Source organism: Odontesthes bonariensis, chromosome 10 (assembly GCF_027942865.1).
Source record: "Odontesthes bonariensis isolate fOdoBon6 chromosome 10, fOdoBon6.hap1, whole genome shotgun sequence".
Classification (NCBI taxonomy): Eukaryota; Metazoa; Chordata; class Actinopteri; order Atheriniformes; family Atherinopsidae; genus Odontesthes; species Odontesthes bonariensis.
Genome location: NC_134515.1, coordinates 28556584 through 28575294, shown reverse-complemented (window position 1 = coordinate 28575294; position 18711 = coordinate 28556584). Strand labels below are relative to the sequence as shown.

The window sequence follows — 18711 nt, the reverse complement described above, 5'->3', positions numbered from 1 at the left end:
TTGGCGGAGGGAGTAGGAGTGCTAATACTGCGCCTTTGAATGTTCCATTAAAAGTAAAAGTTACAAAATTCAATAAGACTTCAGATGTTAAGACTGTATATATGATTACAATTACTCATAAAATAGTGTGTCAGCAGATTAGCGGTGTTGCGTAAATGGAGCCCATTATTAGGTATACTGGCCTGGAACTATATAACAATCATTATCTCTAACAAGGAGGTTGTGTGGTTGGTACAGTTTGCTGCTTGATTTTCTTCCTCAAAAACTTTTTTTTTTAATGTCTGCATTAAAAAAAAAAAAAAAATGTCAGAGATGACTGCAGCCCATGTTAGAAGAGATTAACTGTTGATGTCCATCTGAATCGAATGTTCTTTTATTCAGTTGCTTCATCCAGGGCGTACCCCCGCCTCTCACCCACTCATCCACAAAGACACTGTTGAAACTAGACTTCACGCTGACACTTTCTGCTATTCAATATTCCGAGGGCGAGTCAAAAAGGGGCACGTTTAGACAACCTCATACAACTTTACTCATACATAAAATACACACAGAGAAAAATGAGGGCATACAAATGTATATTTTTATCCTAAATAAAGCAAAGAAGAGCGACACACAAGCCGTGCACATACAAACAGATGACTTTTAAGTTGTGTGATTACAGGCTACAGACTTGACAGTGTTTGGCTGGGATTCAACAACAACCCTAACATCAGAAGCCCTTATGTTTGGCAATTTGGAACCCATAAATGTAAAAATATCACAGCCGCGTGAAGATTGCGTTTAACAGCATGAAGAAAATGGAGATCCAGGAACAGCTTTTTATGTACATGCGTTCGTGTTGATCAAGTCAAAAAACAAGTTAGTTTTGATAATTTGTCAATGTGTTGTCAGAGAGAAATAACTGCTAATGTTTATAAAAAAAACAGGTTTGTGTTAAGTTTTGCATAAAGTTAGTTGTCCCCCGGAATTCTTTGGCCAGTAATGTTAAAAATAATATTTGCCGTTAAATCAGCATGGGCTGAAATCTGACACAAAGTGCATAAACATGTTCGAGATACAGAACTATCATTTCCGCTTTTCACAGTGATGGAATGTATTCTTTCTGAATTAGGTGTGTGAAGCCATAGTGAAGCCCTGTCTTTCTAAAACTGGCCCATTGTGCTGCAGCAGCTTTGCGTATGGAAATCATTGCAGTATGAAAAGAGCAGTAACATTTTACTGCGGCAACACAACCACTTTAAATCGACTTCAACACAGGTTTGAGTCTTAATACCAAATGATCCCTCCGCTTTCACCATTACTCCCACAATTCATTCACAGATGCCGTCATTTTCTATTCCGAAACACCTCAAAGTCAAACAATGAGACATCAATACCATAAACACGATGTAGTGACTTTTCTGAGGTTACTCTCTTTCCCTTTGTGAAGCAGAAAAAAAAATGGCTGTGTTTTACCTTCAGAAAAGTCAACACACGTGTGAGATCAAACACTACTTCACCATCATAAACCCGATAAAAACCACAGTAATAATGTTTACTAGATGTTCTTGTGCACCATAATTTAAAAAAAAAAACAAAACAAAAAACTTAATATGCTGTGTTTTTAGTGTTGCCAGTTGTTGTTGGTTAGGAGATAGCGCAGTTTTTATCTTTGTCCTTTGCACTCTGACTGAGAGCTCTCCTCCTCCTTAAGCTGCCCCTCAGTCCAAAGTCTCTTTTCACCTCCCTCGCCTCCTCCGCCTCCCTGTCCTGACCTTCCACAGCCTCCTGCTTTCGAAGTTGCGGGGGCAGAGGAATGCGCTGTCCCAGGAAGAAGCCTTCCTCCTCCGAGTCTGAGGATGAGGAGCAGGTAGAGCAGGAGTCTCCATGTTTGTACTGACCCGGCTGGAGGGTCAGAGAGGAGGCCTTGGCGGAGCCCCGGCCGTCTCGCTCTTTCTCGCCTCTCCAGTCCAGGGTGTCCAGCCGGGGTCGGTCGGGCCGCAAGCTTCGGCAGCGCCTCTCTGAACCTGGGTGGAGAGCAGGGTCTGAGGGGATGCGGCAACGACCCCATCCTCGCCTCAGACTGCGCTGCTGGTACGAAGAGCCATCTGATCGGGAAAAAAGAAATTGTGAGGAGAAACTGAAAAGACTTCAGTCGGGTAATATTCAACATCCTAAAAGCTTCGTCTTACCCAGCAGATCCATCTGCGGTGGGATGCCTTTCTGCAGATGCAACCTGCTTCCGAAACCTCCCTCCTCCACCTCATCTTCATCCTGCCGGTTTTCCTCACCTTGCTGAAGCCCCTCCTCATTTTCATCTTCATCCTCGTCCTCTTCGACAGAGTAGCTGCTGCTAATTGGCTCTCTGAAACTGACTCGAGCTGTGCCACTGCGAGTCAGCGGGGGTGGAGAAGCAGAGGGTTGGTCCTCTGGTTGGATGGGGATCGGAGGGGGAGAATCCCGGGGCATCAAGTCACGAGACTTAATTGGCAGAGGAGGTGGAAGGATCGGGGGGTTGCTTGATAAGAGGGGGGGCGAATCAGATGAAATAAGTTGGCTGATCTGTGAGTTTTTCTGAGGAGAAAACGCTAAGGAGAGAATATTCAGAGAACACAAAGTAGTTAAGGGACAACACACAACTAGAATGATATGTTATTGACACAAAATTTTTTATTTTATTTTTTTAAATCAGCACACCAAGTATGTTAAATATGAGAGATTTCTGCTACCTTGCATTGCTTGATTAGTCTTCTCCACCCAGTTCCTACAGTCTTTGTCAGTGGAAGTTCCTCTTGAGTTACGACCAGTTAGTCCAGTATTTCCATTCAGCTCTCCGTGGAACTGAAAACCACTGCCTGGAGGTTTGACGCCACAGTCCCTTGACAATAAACTGTAATGTGGAACGTCGCTGGGCCAAGACGGACCTAAGCCGTTTCCTAGATGAATGTGGGGCAGAGGTGAGTAGGAGCCTCTCGGAGGGGGAAGACCACCGGGCGAAGGAACCGCATGCTGAACTGGAGCAGTGCAGTGGACAGCTGAGAGAAGCAGATCGAACAAATGTGGTGGAATAAACAGAAGTTCACTAACAATGTGGGATGTGGGAACACCACTGAACTCCACATCGCATCTCATGCTTTAAGGACCAATCTCTCATATTCACCTCTGTTCTCTCCTGCAGCACGGATGCAGTCTTTTTTAGGAGTTATAGTGGGGTTGATGCCCTCTAGTGACTGCAGCGGAGAACCACACTGAAGCTGATAGTGTCTCTCTGCCGTGCCCCACTGACTACTATGATGAGGCGATCTGCTCTGCAGCGCAGAATCGCAGGAGTCTGAGTTATCGGGGTCCTCGCCGAGTGAGCAGGACCTGGAGCAGAAGATAAGTCCCCCGCGAGGTAGGAAGGGGCGTCCCAGCAGCGGCAGCTGACAGCGGGCGCAGCAGAAGCACGACTCCACAGCGTGCCAGTGCTGACCCTCGTACGTCATCTGGCCCTGGTCGATACCTGAGAGGAAAAATAGTTGTGATCACTGATATCTGTGCCAACTGCACAGGTATTTTTTTTATTGTAATGGTGCATGTAAACATTATCATACACTGTGTATACATATCAGTCACAGCACCTCTGTATTTGTGTGTTTAAATGCGTATTATCATTCCAGTTTTTAGACTTATTTTTGATCATATTGAGGACGTTGTATTTAAACAGGTCACAGCAAATTCATTTTTAAGGACCCAGGTTTCTGATCATGTTGTCAATTGCATGTCATTTCTCTCCATCTCAAGAATCGTGGGCTGTACGACCAAAAAAACCAAAAAAACAACAACTCTATCTCCAGGTAACGTAAGAAAAGCTCTTGTCATCTTTTCTGAGAGCAGAGGAAGCTGCTTACAATGTGCAGCACGTAACACGTAAATGCTCTCCATTAGTGGCATCATCCTCGTCATTTTATTGGACCAAACACATTACGTACCACTTTAAATGACTTTGTTAAGCTACTTTTAATAAGTTCAATGTGATACATTTATCAATGACATTTAAACCCCTTTTAGACATGGGATATGCTGTAGGGGAGACATCTGGCTGACATATTGTTGTGGTTGTCTGGCACCAGATAGATCATTTTCATCCAGAAATCTGTTCTAAATCTAAAAATGGACCTATTCACTGCACTCCCAAGCAATTAAACTATTGTTTTTTTGTACAAACAAGATTTAGCAGTAATAATAGTAATAATACCTATGTGTTCTCCGCAGGTATCACAGTACTCAGCATACAGGGACTCGTAGCAGGAACAGCAGTATGGTCGACTCTCTCTCATGATGTAACGCTGGCCTCCCAGTGCAGCCTCACACTCAAAACAGCAGAAGTGCTTCATGTGCCAGTACCTTCCCTCTGCCTCTGTACATTCGTCTGCTAGAATGATCTAGAATTGATAGTAATGATCGTAAAAGTGAGATAGAGACAGAGAGGTTGTGTCATACACAAGTTAACAAGTTACAATTGTAAAATGCTGCAAAATCCTGACAGCTCAATGAACAAAACAAAGAAGAAGGGATGCCATCGGTGCCCTTCTGTTACCTGCTAAGCCCTGTCTGGGACTAAAGAGCTCTTTTAGGTTAGTTTTTAGCAGATCCATTAGTAAACTATCTCAACTAATCCCTTAAGTCACAGTGAGAGGGCATTCGAAACAGAAAGAGACCAACAGAAAATTTCCCAAATAGTATGCAGCGATTAGGAGAAATGCTGAAAATATATCTATGATTAAATAGGGGATATATAAATAAAGGATCTTTCAACAAAGGTTATCATAGTCTGGATGCCTCTTAAACAGACAGGATTCTCAGTTTTCTGCCTCCCGGTGTCCACTACACTTTTATTATTGCTAATGAGAGCTTCAATTAAAATAAGTTAGGGGTTTTGGTGAGACAGTCACCTCATCACAGGCCTGGCAGCGGGGCTTGAGCCTCTCAGCATGGTGCCGGCCACAATATATCTGTCCGTCCTGGTAGAAGTAGATTAGATCGACCAGCAGCTCGTTGCAGGATGCACACTGGAAACACTGAGGGTGCCAGCAGCTGCTTTGTCCTGCCCGACTGGCAAACACAGCTATATCTCCACCGCAGATCTGTCTGCCACACTGGAAAAATGAGATGTAGTTGCATGGGGGTGTGGTACAGAGGGAAGGAAGTTAAGCACTATACCTTTTAACAAATAGTGAATACTTTAGCTTGCACAGTAATTTGCTAACACAGCCCTGTGATCATTAAATCCCAACGAGCTGTAGCCCCTGAGCTATACCTGCTCCTGCATGCACTGTAACTTGGTCCAGCCTGCACTGCTCTGATACATTTTAAGAGGCTTTAACATCTGCGCGTTGTTGTTGGGAAAGAGATATGTGAGCGTTACACTGGCGAAAGAATCTGCAGCATTTTCTTAATATGAAATAAAAAGGTCTTCTGCACCTGTTGGCAGATGGCTCCGGTCATGGTTACTGGGAAAAGTCTGACAACACCTCTGCCCAGGTTTTCTCTTTTCCTCTGCTGACTGAACAGACGCAACTCCTTTTTCTCCTCCTCATCAAGAGAGTTGCAGTACTGGGGCTGCAGGAAACACAATTACGTTCTTGTAAGCATACAAAATAATAGCTTCAGACATAAATATTGTACATAACTGACATCAAGGCTGTAGCTGATGATCATTTTCATGAGGAATCATTTTTTCCAGTCCCTTTTGTGATTACAACGCGAGCACGTCACCACTGTAGTTCAGTTTAAAGCTTACAGAGTTGGAGTGACGTTACCTCACTGTCATGGGCTGGGAGCTGGTGCAGCAGCTGTTTGATTCTGTATCTCTCCCCTGGACTGTTCACATAAGGCACCCTGTCTTCTGGTAAGCAGCTAAAATACTGGTATACCTGTATGGGAAGACAAGTACATTCACATATCGGTAGAAATGAGACACTGCAGACAGCGATTTATCCAATTACACAGCAATTTACTCAACTGCCGACATAAATCTCAAAGTGAAATGGATCAAATTGTTTGACTCTGTGTGGGAACTTGTCCAAGTGGAAGAGGCCACCTTCGGTGCCTGCAGCAGTGATCTAAGTCTCGACTCTGCTGCTGCTTTGCTTTTTGCCCTGGTCGTTACCTGTTCAGGCTTGAGCCCAGGCGGGACCCATGCGTACTCCTCGGAGGCGCATCCCGAGTCGTCGTCAGAGATGGAGTGTCTCTGGAAGTCTGACACCAGCTTCGTCATCATCTTTTCCAGCTGCCCCGGCACAGAACGCACCGCATGCTCCTCTCGCACACACTTGCAGTGTACACAGATCTTCCTGTGGAGACAGAGACAGTTTGAGGCTTCGTCCCTGGGGAGTTTCTCACTGATTTACAACACAAGCGGAAACTGACTCGGTGTCAAACATTTATTTTATTCATAGGTGGCTTTGCCAGGTGCTTCAAGAAAAACGCACAGCTTTGAAACTCAATCATGAGCTAAGGTGCATTTATATTTTCATTAAAAAAAAGGCTCAGGATTATTCTGCTCTGAAATTAGGCCAGAAAGAAAGAAGACTGTTTTTAGGACAAGGTTTTACTGTACTGTTGGTTTCTAAAATGAACCCAAACAAAGAGGCTCCTTCAGTAATAGCACTCTTCTACATTACATTCATATTTCACTCCCACTGCCTTTAACAATATAATGTACAAACAAACTATGCTGGGGACATTACGTCACAAACCAGCCCACAAACCATTTTCAGGCAAGCTAAACCAGATCTCCTGCAGTCAGTGCCGAGACAACTGTTGTCACAACATAATTAGAAATGCACGCAAAACTATTGACAAACTCGGATGAGTTAATTCCCACTTCCTGTCAACATCTCACAGGATCTGCATCAGGAGCGGCACTTTCCCACCAGACAGGCAGGAAATGAGGTCACTGACATAAGCCTGGCTGTTGATCCAGGACAGTTCAGAGAGGGAGGAGAAGATGGGAGAATAAAAATCTCCCTCTGCCTCGTATTTCAACTATCTTGTCCTCAGTCTGCATCACATTCAGTCTGGAGGTGGGTGGGACTGTGTGTGGGACCGGTGGAGTCACAGCAAAGTGCCCCGGGCTGAAAGTGAGGCGCGCATGTCGTGTATTTGAGTGGGTGTGTCAGTGTGGCCATATGCGGTATTTACTTCACGTGTACACACATACACATCTCCGTTGTGACTGCATAACAGCTTGCCAGCTGGTACTTGTGGCTCAAGTTCATAAGGCACAAAGCTGCTTTATTTCAGCACCCAACCCCCATACAACCAAAAAGCTTGCACACCCACTCAGACAACTGCTGGTAAATTGCAGAGCCCTACTCCTCTAATAAAACAACACGTACAAAAAAAAAAAAAAAAAGGGCCCTCTTTGAAACGTTAGTGACCGCTGCTAATAACTGGATACAGTGAAAATGGGCTCCTCTCTCTTTACACAAGTTAACTGTGGAGGAGTTGACAAAACACAGATAAGAGGTGTTATTATGGGATCCCACTGCCTTTTCTTAAGCCCAGGACAGTATATGTTGCTACGTTTTGCATCGGAATGTTGACGGTTGCCAAGCGGGTAGGTCTAATGTTAATAATAGTAAAGCCAGCACGTCCGTTTTGGTCAAGTTTAAGTCACGTTGGCACAAATGTGGTCCCGAGCTGTATGAGTTTCCATGTGCCTGCGTAAACAAAACAGGAGGCGAGAGCACAAGCCCTGCGCATGTGGGTGGGAAGACACAGCCAGAGAACTGGCATGATGGGACAGATGGCAGACACACATCTCAGATGGCAGTTACTCCACCAGTGCCCCGCCGCCACCAACCTCCACAGTAATGAAAGCACGTGCGAGGAAAATGCTCATTTGGCAACAACTGGAAGAAATCCAGAATAACGTGCCGTTTGGCTGCACTTTAGACCATAAAGAGGCCTTTACAAAACATTTCAATTCATTTCTTTGTTGCAAGCAGTTGTTTAATCGTGACTGCGGGAAACTTAAAAGCGTTTAGAGCAGTTGTTCAGTACTGCAGTTCACTAAATATCTGCTGCAGAGAGTCCTGATTCATTGTCCGAGTCAAAAAGCCTGTGATGTAACACAGCCAGCCCTTTCTTTCTCTGGATATGAGCCACAATTATTAAAAAAAAAAATAAATAAAAAAAAAAAAATAAAAAATAAATAAATAAATCAACCAAAAGCTGTGAATGAGGGTGAAACTCTTAACTCTTAACTTTAACTATCCCAGTAGAAGTTTCTGGCCTGAGAGCATGACAAATCGGGAAAAAGCACATTTCATTTGCTCAAGAGAAAAAATGTTTTGTACCTGGCCTGTCCAGCCAATTGCATCTGTTAATGTGATATAGGATGCGTTTGGTACAATAAGACTGTAATCATAGCGGTCACTTGGGTTTTTAACTTTTATGACAAAATAGGGAAATAAATAAACAGGGAACTAATCAAACTGAAGTCAACATTGAGAACTAAATGAATAGTAAAACAATCAGTGTGCTCAATGAGAACATTTAACCTGGAAGACTGCAGCCATATTGGTAATGAATAAATCAGTGTTTCACCGGACTAATGTCAAAGAATTTCTCATTCCAACTTTAGGGAAAACCATTATGATTATTTTGAAATGAATTATGATTACAATGAATTGAACTCTAATTGGCTTGAATTGGACTATATTATTTAAGTGCCTTGCGATGACATTTGTTGTAATTAGGCGATATATAAATAAAACGGAATTGAAAAGACAAAACTTTACTTGAGGAAACAGTGATTGGCATCTTTCTTGTCCCACGTTTAACAGGCAAAACTGTTGGAAAATGATTTGTCCGATTAATAACGGGCTACTTTCTGTTGCTGCACTGGTCTAAATCAGACAAATCAGACAATGAAATACAATAATTTGAGATTCCACTTGAGCTGGAGTAAAACACAGAAGAGTTTCTCAGGCAAACATAAAGGAATCCTGAACGCTGTGTCTGCGTGCACCGTGCAGACCAAAAGTCCACAGCGGAGGTACTACCGGCTGTGTGTTATTAACAGGAGGCATGGCAGATGCTGCTTCGCGCAGGCATCCACAATCTGCCTCTAAATTTGCTTTGCTGGGGCCGAACATTGTTCCTGACACTGCTGGTACAGCTGGCACCGTTACTGTGGGACAGTTTTTGTTTGCATTTCCCGACTCTAGTGACGAGACAATCATAAAGCTAAACTTCAGCTAATGAAGCATGCGAGCTGAGAAAAGATAAGAATATTGCCTTCCAACAGGTGGAACAAACACTTTTAGACGCATTCCAATGTGTTCAAATCTCTCCATTAGGTTAACTTATCTTACAATGCTGTGGAAGATACACAATCAAGTAGTTATAATGGTACGTCCTGCAGCTAATGTCCATACAAAATTTGAAAAAAGTCTGGCCATGACACACAAGAACATTTCTAAAGACCCTCAAAATGACATTCTTCAGTCTGCCCTCATCTCCCCGATTAACAGCTGTTTCAGTTTCTAGTCCATCTATTCCTGCCAATCAAAAAAAAAAAAAAAAAAAACATGGTTCATTCATTACCTTCTTCAACAAGCATCACAAATTAGTCCAGGTTAGTGTGTTGGTGCTGTCCCTTCCTGACCTGCGATCCTCTGAAACTGTAAAGATTTGCATCCAGCAGGTTCCTGTCAGTGAGAGCACATTATTCTGAGGCAGCTCCTTTCCATGTGATCATTTCTCAGTCCGAGCGGCTCTTTTCAACCTCCCTGCCAGCGCAGACTCCCACCCTCCTCAGTCCTGAACGGGGGGGGGGGGCAAACAAAAGACTTCGACGCGCTGAATACGAGCCCACGCCACTGAAAATACAAACAGATCTCAAAGTCCTCACAAGCTCGTGACTTTCAAACTTATTCAAAAAGAATACACACAGCAGAAGCGTCTGCATGTTTCTATTAAGCCTCGCGACTTATTCACTTTACTTCTTTAAAGATATGAAGAAACAGTCCAACTGATTGTCATCCGACTCGTGACAGATGGCCGATGCGTTACTTTGATGCCGTTATGAATCATAAATAAAAGGAGGCGATTCTGAGCCTGTGAGCAATGCTTTGCAGTCATTTTTTGCCATCTGATGTGATCAAGATGGCCCTCCATGACAACAAAGTGTTTCTGGAGAAATATCAAACAGCAGGCATAATTTTCAGTGTCTGTGAAGTCACGACAGATCTGTCATCCGACTTTGGCCTCTCGGTGAGCGTCAGAAAAGACGCGACCATAATTCCAGATTTTTCCGGCATAAAGATGCCAAACATTCTGGCGTCTACGCAGAGATTTTCTGCTTCTCTTTGACTTGTAGTCTTGTGAAGTTTACATCTTTTCATTTTGGACAACTGGTGAGAGTAAGGTAATCATCTGAACGTCACCTTAATCTGATTTACCACTTCCGTTCACATTGTAGTGACTGAACAATTTATCAAGAGGATCATTGTCAGATTAATCAATAATCAAAAATATCTGTTAGCAACAGCGCCACCACAATTTACCTTATAAGATGGATAACTTTTAAACTACTGACTGGGTATTATTGTTATGTTGAAGGTCAACATATAGTCCTTTTAAGTGAAGCAGCGATATGATAACCCTATGTGTGATAATCTATAACCCAAGCTAACTGTAGCGGGGGGGGGGGTTCCAAGAAACAGATGGGCCTCATCCCCTCACTCTCTGTCACTAATAAGCGACTGAGTAATTGCCACATGGCTACCCAGACTAATAGCAATGATGACTTTGAACACTTTTGAAGCGCGGTGGGGACCTGTGGGTCAGAAGTAACTTAATTCACATGCTGCTGGCCAGCGGAAGCACCATCTGCCCCACACCTCAGTTTGAGCTCAGTCTGAAAGAGCCCAGGATGAAGATGGATCACTTCCCTCTCACAAGGCACCAGCAGCTGAGCTCGTAGTCACTTGGGTGAGCTTCTCCATCAGCGAAGGTGTGACTATTAAGAAGGATGCAATTAGAACCAGACTCTAGGGTCGTACAAACTGACCCCTATAAATCTCAATCATTTAATCACGTTCACGTCGCTCACTCTCCTCGATCAGCTAAGAGACTCCAAATGTCTAAACGAGACGTTTCACCCAGAGTCATTCCTCATCGGTCAAGCAGCCAAAAGCATAATGAAAACAACGTAAACAATAAAGCGCATTATGATAATCCTACACAGATTAAACACACTGTAAACACATCAATGAGTGGTCGTAGGTGGAGCGCAGCGCGCGCGTTTTAGATAACATTCTGATTCTAATCTGTGTAGAGTAAACAGAACCAAATAAAAACAAAAACAAATGATCAAATTAAAACCGTTTGGTTACCTAAAGTTCACATTCAAGAGCCTTTTCTTTTAGTCTCTACATCAACGAATCACAATTGGCTTCAGACAGGCAGTGCCTATCTGAGAATGTGAAGGAAGCCTTTATCAACACAAACAAACCATTTCTTGTTAAGTCTGGTGAGGCAGTTTAACTCGTAATTTGAGTCGCGAAATTTCCCTCAAAGCCACTCACTCTCTCACTTTTATGTGAACTAAAGGAATAAATAGTCAGGATGAATCTTGAGTTCGGGACAAGACACGGAACCCTTAAATGGAATAAATACACAAAACTCTCGTCTGCAGAGGGAAAGCTGCGTTTGGAAACTAGAGGCAGGGGAGACGGCGGGGGTCGAGAGTTTTACTATCACAGCCTAATCGTATTAACATGACTGACAGGATTACACTAAGACCCAACCAGCTGGATGTACACTGAAATCCTACAAGAAAGAGGGAAAATAAAAGGCAGCTCAAGGAAAATCAATGAAGCACTGGCTTTAAAGATGAAAATAAACTGTTGGTAAATGTGAGGTTTAAAAAAAAAATTCAAATCCTTTTGCTGCAGAGTCACTTGCAGCTAGAAAAGTCTTACTAAAACATTCATGCTTATGCTGGGCATGCCTCGACTTGTGATCCAGATGACCACTTGGGTGGATTTGCTCCAAAAGGTAATAGTCTCGCACTGTATAAGCCTCCCAGTGAGCATACACACAGAATAATCCCACTTTCAGCTTGACGAATGATAAATACTGCACTGGCTGAGGAACAGGTCTCAAGTTCAAACCGCTGCAGCTCTGACACACATCACACATGGCAGGATGACAACCGGTGATCCTGCCGCCCTGCACTGCGGCATATATGCATCCATCATAGGTAGAATATGTTGATGCAAACTAACTGCAGCAGCTGTCGTTGTAGAGGTCGAGGCTTAATGGCATTAATTCATGTATAGCCCTAATTCCCTCTGAAAACAGAGTCAGTTGGGATGATCTGCTCTGTGCCCTGAGTCATTGACTGCGTCGTGTTTGTTGTCCCCTAATGTATATCTGCACTCATCATCATGTGCACAGATGACAGCTGAGCTGATTTCCGTCCTCCTTAAAACGTGAAAAGGCAGAAAACACACAATGTTTGGTATTGGTAATGGAACAAAATCAAAGTTGTTGTATTTTTTTTTTTTTTTTAAATTGGCTCTCTGTCACAGGCAGTGACAGAAAGCCAAGCCTTTGTGAACACTAATTCTACATACAGCTATTTTTCAAATACATTTTTTTGCTGAAGCAGCTGTTTTCCAATCCTTTTAAGAGAAGTTTAGAAAAATGTACATGCTTGTCATGAGCCGTCCCACGAGACCCAGAACTCAGCAGAAGAAGCTGCGACACAACCGAAGGCGAATACACAGCGTGACAGAAACATTTCCTGAAAATCTCGCAGGCAGCACAGACAACCTTGGGTTTATACCTCCAGCCATGGACACGGAAGCCAGGGCACCGGTCTCCACAGCGCATGCAGGGCTGGCCTCTGTCGGGGTCCTCTTCCTCCTGCTGAAAACACAACATGAAGTCATTCAGCTCACGACATTTCCCGACACGAGCAGCATTCGTGTAGCACACACAGTTTTTTTTTGCTTGTCAGAGGCACATCGTAGTCAGAGAGCGAGAAGAGTTTCCACTTCACCCGCAGGCAGAAAGACGTTTGACGTTAATTACCCCCAGAGGGAAGGTGCTTGTCTGAAACTACATCTGCCACAGAGCTACAGTGTGTGTTCTGAAGTAATACAGGGTGTCAAATCTCAAAAAGGCCTTTTGCCAAAAGTGCTGAGCGGTGCACTGGACTTAGCCAAGGGCAACTCTGCAGCTTAGCACTAAAACAGCCGTCTCACATCTCACTTGCAGACTTGCGTGATTGTGCATGTAAATGTGTGTGTGTACGTATGTAGACTGCCGACGCAGGCCTCCTTTTAGAGATGAGAGGAAGGAAGTAGACACAGGATGAGTGCTGCACCCTTTCCCTCTCCATGTAGTCGCTCTGTCTCTACTTTCTTTTCCTTGGACGCCTCAACTCCCGTTACTCTCCTATGCGAGCGGCTTTGTGTTCACAGAGAAAAAGGATTAGCCCTTTCCAGACCTGTAGATAAACTACACCTTCACGGTGCCATGAGTACGTTTTCCATTTGAAGGGACCCTATCCATGTGTTCATATAAAATTGTAAAAACTGAATTATTCTGATGAAACCTCTTTTAAAACCAGAATGACCACATAGTTGCGGATATGTTGACAAGGCTCAGATGTAAGAACTTCATTTCATCTGCATGAAGATGATGCCCATAAAGCTGCACGGCACTGACTTTAACGAGCAAAGCAATAAATGTGATATGTGATGCACCGGGGTACCTGTGCATACCTGTTCGCCTTTCTCTCCCCCCCTCCCCCAACCACTCAAACCACTAAAGCATCAGCGTTCATGTCGAGCCTGTTTCCCAGAGCAGTGGCTTTAACATGCACTGTAAGTGACTTTGATTAGCCGCAACAGGCTGGTCTCACTGGCATCCGAGGGTTGTTGCAGCGCTTTAGAACTGAACTGAGAAACCACAGCTATGTGGATCAGTTTCATTCGACGTGCTTTTTTCCAAGCACATGTTTGGAAATTACGATGCTTCCGGCGTGAATGTGTTTTGTCATCTGCACCGATCACAGCAGTAGATCCAGTTTTTAATTCGACACGGCCTGTCATTTTCACAGACACACCGACTCCATGCTGCTTTGATAATCACCTCTTAGCCAGGTATGAAAGGTGACAAGACGGGTGAAATGAAGCGTAGAGATGATTTCTGGATGACTGGGCCTTTCACTTGTTAGTTCCTTAGGAACAAGTTTCTGAGTTGTCCCAGCGACGTGGTGACTTAGCCCGAGAGGCACATACAACAATAAGTTTGTATTTAAAGTTTGCATTTAACACGGGTATACAAGTGCGTTCTTCAATATTTCCAAAGAAAAGAGCGGCAAAGGAAAGACACTTCATGCTTTTTTGTCCCTTCTTTTAGACGCTCTTTGACTTGATTAAAAAAACACATAACTTTTTTTTTTTTACATCATTTCATATGCTGGTGCACCCGTTTCACAGCAGATTGCAATTTATCACGAGTCGACAATTCTGAGGAGAAAAAGCATTCTGGACATCTCTGATAAGGGTCAATCATCACGGTTATGTGCACAGTGGAGTTACATCTCATATGTAACCGCATATAACTTTCTCCGTGAGAGATCATTGTACATGTAAGTATAGCCAAAGTCACTGCACAGAGGGTGTCTTTTAGTTATTTGGATGGTTATTTTGTCAGACGATGCTGGGGCTTAAAAAAAAAAATAAATAAATAAATAAATAAATCAGGATTGTCTAAGAGCATAGAGACAGTCTGGAAACGCTTCTAAACTTAAATTAGCTGTCAGACAAAAGAAACAATACTATGTAAACGAGAGCATTTTTGTTGGAAATTGGGCCGCGTTAATACGAACTTAGACTTTATTGTTTTTACAAAAAAAGATGCAAACGATGGAACTTGACACATTTAAGCCTAGTCAAGCGCACGTATTGTTAACTTGCAGAAAAGCCCCAACCACATCATCTGGGAACGTTAGTCCGTTTTTGAGAAGCTTCATTTCAGGCGTTTTCAGTTGGACTGACATGTTCACCTGCATTTTAAAACTCCGCTTCTAAATAGTCTGGTTTTTAAAAAAAACTGGTTTTGCTTGCAGTAAGACGATCATTTTGTAAACATGCTCGCCGAGGTAACTGATGCTGAAAGCTCGTTGCTCTCTGCGCTCATAAACTCAACCACAGTGAGACTAACAGGCGTTGGCAGTCGACATAATTTAAGACCAACAGTGAACTTTTGTGAACACTGTGGGAGCATGATGTTATGCAACTGCAGCACATGAAAAAACATTACGTCAATTTAATAACGTTTGTAATGTATTAAGCTAAATGCAATATAACAGAAACCCAAATACATAACAATAAGGCTTAAGTCTTTTATTAATCCAACTACAACCTTACGAAAACTAGCATAAAAGTGCAGGTGTGGGTAAAAGTATGTTTTCCTGCTCCGATACGACGTTCTATTTGTAAAAACGAGTCTTTTTTTTCCTTCTTTAAAAAGTTACAGTCTCGTTTTAGGTCAGAGCAGATTAGGGATTTGCTGTAAGTCATGGGATTCTTGCATAAGTCTGACATCATTTTTTTATTTATTTCAGCATGAGAGCTCACCGTGTCTCCGGCCCTCTGGCTGACAAAGACAGAAGCCCGCCTGCGCACATTTAAACTCTGCATAATGGTTTGGACTTAATCTCGCACTAATATTAAAGGGATTAGAGGCTCGACACCATAGCATCATAGCCGAATGCTCACTCAGTTAGGAGCAGATAGTAATTAAGATTTAAGCACGGGCTCAGTTGTGACTTCATGAAGGAAGAGGGATTAGAAATCCTGAGAAATCCAGCTAGAAATTTATTTGAAGTAGCCAACACCTTTGACGTGCTAAGAGGCAAAAGGAGAACATCTTGGAAGTCTAATAAGGCAACCCTCTGTCCAATTACGTTTATCTTTAAAAAGAAAGCATTCGGGAGATGCTCTTATCTGTGAACAAGCACGCATTAAACCACGCCAGCTCCGTTCATATTAAATTGTTCTCTTCAGTAGGTTGGAATACACTCCCATATAACCGAGTACCGATTTAAAAACAGACAAAAGACAAATGTTTAGGTTTTAAAAAACCGCCGCTGCAAGTTTCTTTTTACGTTTCCTCATCATAACCGCAGTGTCCGAGATGACAAGGCTACACTGAGGTACGTGGGTTTCATATGTTACATTTCAGTTTTTCATAAAAGATAGTGTGTCAGGTTTGCGTCCCAAGTGTGAGGATTTTCTTTTGTGCAGCCATGAGTGAGGGGAAGTGATGGGAGTGGTGATCGGAAGTTTCCTCTAAACGAAGTGTGGGTAAAGTAAATAATACTTTACCAGGTCAAATTCAGTTCAGCTCACTCGCTTACAGCTAGACTGGCGTCAGACTTTTCATATGTGCTCCTTTGTTTTTTTTTCACTAAACGGGTGCAAGGTTTAATCCCACCTTTGCTTGAGCTTCATCTTGCTACCAAGTAACGCTGTAACCAGGTAATGGACGAACACAAAGGCTGCCATCTTTGTTACCTTACATGAGCGGGCAACAGCAAAGGGTAAACCAGGGATTTTTTTTTTACAATAATACAAGGATAACAGATAAATAATACACCAGAATGGTATAATTTGGTCCATACAATGCGCACGGTACTCCACAGGTCTAAGAAAAGCTCACTTAAACGGCTCATTAGCCACTGAAAGAAACAACCGTGTCATTCAGGTCCTCAAAGTTGTGCCGTTGGAAGGATTAAAAATTAACAGCAAAGGTCATAGGTCGGGGGGCCTTTCCGGTGTCGGCATGCTGCATAGATGCACCTCTCCTCACCGGGCAGGATCAAACAGACACCCTGCCGGCCAGCAGTCTCCACACCTCCCTCCTCTGCAGCACAACACATCTTGTTACTCTTACGGTTACTCTTACACTGCTGCAGAGGTCAACTTAAATGACGATTTTTAAGTTTGGTGTATATGATCTGTGTGCTGAGGGTCAAACCCAACATCATATTTGTGACTACGCTGTAGTACGCAGAAACACGGATACTTTGTATAATAGATGGTCTTTTCACAGTAGGTATTTTGACTCGTCATATGATCTTAACGTGCAGGTGTTACTGATAACATCGATGCGGTGATAAATTTGCCCGAAAGCAAAGCAGCTAAACTATTCAAGTAATATGTTTTTGAGTGTGTTTAATAGTTTCTTTTTCAGTTTCGGAGGTTCTTTTCCTCCCTTGAACCTACAAATATACTTTACTAATGGAGAAACTGACGTTCATCTTAAGACTTGCCCAGGAAACGTTTGAAAAACTGCAGGGAATCTTGGACTGACCGCATCTTCACTCAGATCACCTGCACCTACCTATAAAGTATCCATTGTTGTGGTATTTTTCCCACGATCCTACATTCTGTGATGTGCACGTATTGCAGACAGACTCCCTTTATTTCAATTTGTGTAACACCATTTACATTTAGAAGTGTGGTGCAATGGTTATCACAGTCACAGTTTGGGCATATTCCAGGCGAGTCACCGAGCCAGATGTTTTGCCGAACATACAGCTGTTAGCCTAGTTCACGTTTACATTCACTTTGACCGTGTAGGTTGTGTGTTGCGACAAAAGTATCACCTTTAAAATAACTTAAAACAGCACACGAGCTGTTTACGTTACAGTGAGAAGCCGGCCACGGTAATAAACCTGTTCAGGTTACAGCCACTACATCCCCAACCTGCTCAGGTACAAATCTATGACGTATAGAGCTACTCCTGACTATACCTGGGGCGCCCGACTATGACCAAAGAAACAAAGAATGCGAGACTTTAAGGGACACATTAAATAAGATAATAAAACAGCATATTTCTTTCAAACGCGAAACAAAGGTGCTGGGCTCTATGCTGGGAAAAAAAAAGAAAAAAGAAAAAAAAAATCAATTCACCGAAAACAAAAGCCAGGTGAAGGTGGGACGGTTCCGTTTCTGTGTTGGACTTTACAGCAAGTTCAGTACACGTCTGCTGTTACAACGAAGCAAGGAAACGCGTTGAAACCATAAAAGTAGTTCCCGTGTATACTTTGAGTTGACTGTGATAGTACCCACAGAGTTACCTAACTTGTGAAAAGAGGAATAATTGAACGGCAAAAACAACAGGCACTCACCGAGCGGTTCGACCGTCGCGTTTTTGACCCTCGCAGGAACATGATGTCAGCTGAAGGTAAAAAAATATATATATTTCCCAGTTTAACAAATGGAGAGGACAAAGATTAAGGTCTAAAAATGATAAGCGACACACTCCGTGTTGAACTACATGCTGCTCCCGGCGGACCACCACGGACTCTTCATTCCGGCTTTTCTAACGACTGTGGCATCACATCTGAAGTAGAAAGTTACCCTGACTGAAAACCTACTTCCGGATTCACTTCAAATTACAGCACGTATTCATCCACATCTTTTTTTTTTAATGATCAGAGCAGTGACAAAACAGCCACATTAGGTAATAGATTTTGTTAAATACATACAATTATTTCAGTTGGAAAATTATTTACAAGTGAACTGTTTTACTTCAAGCAGATTTGTTCCGCTTTCATTGTGAATGTGTGCTAACTTGACGACGGTCTACCTTTACTTCCTGTCCAAAATAAAAAAAAAATAAATAAACTATTTTTAAAAAATAACTGTA

The 18711-nt window shown here is 42.9% G+C and overlaps 1 protein-coding gene across 1 annotated transcript; it reads right to left on the bottom strand.

The window, feature by feature from the left end:
* Positions 1 to 505: 505 nt before the first annotated feature.
* Positions 506 to 18392, bottom strand: prickle3 (prickle homolog 3). Its single transcript, XM_075475124.1, has 11 exons — positions 18191 to 18392; positions 12827 to 12909; positions 6131 to 6314; positions 5781 to 5894; positions 5443 to 5580; positions 4914 to 5117; positions 4217 to 4403; positions 3140 to 3481; positions 2709 to 3014; positions 2172 to 2567; positions 506 to 2087 (listed from the first exon to the last, which is right to left on the bottom strand). The coding sequence occupies exons 1-11, from the start codon at positions 18230 to 18232 to the stop codon at positions 1627 to 1629; spliced, it is 2457 nt and encodes an 818-aa protein (XP_075331239.1). The 5' UTR covers positions 18233 to 18392; the 3' UTR covers positions 506 to 1626.
* Positions 18393 to 18711: the final 319 nt, after the last annotated feature.

Coding starts and splice junctions, on each gene's coding strand:
- prickle3 (XM_075475124.1), bottom strand. CDS start 18,232: ATGTTCCTGCGAGGGTCAAAAACGCGACGGTCGAACCGCTCG. Junction 12,910..18,190: donor CGCGACGGTCGAACCGCTCG/GTGAGTGCCTGT, acceptor TTGTGTTTTCAG/CAGGAGGAAGAGGACCCCGA. Junction 4,404..4,913: donor GCTGCCAGGCCTGTGATGAG/GTGACTGTCTCA, acceptor TATCAATTCTAG/ATCATTCTAGCAGACGAATG.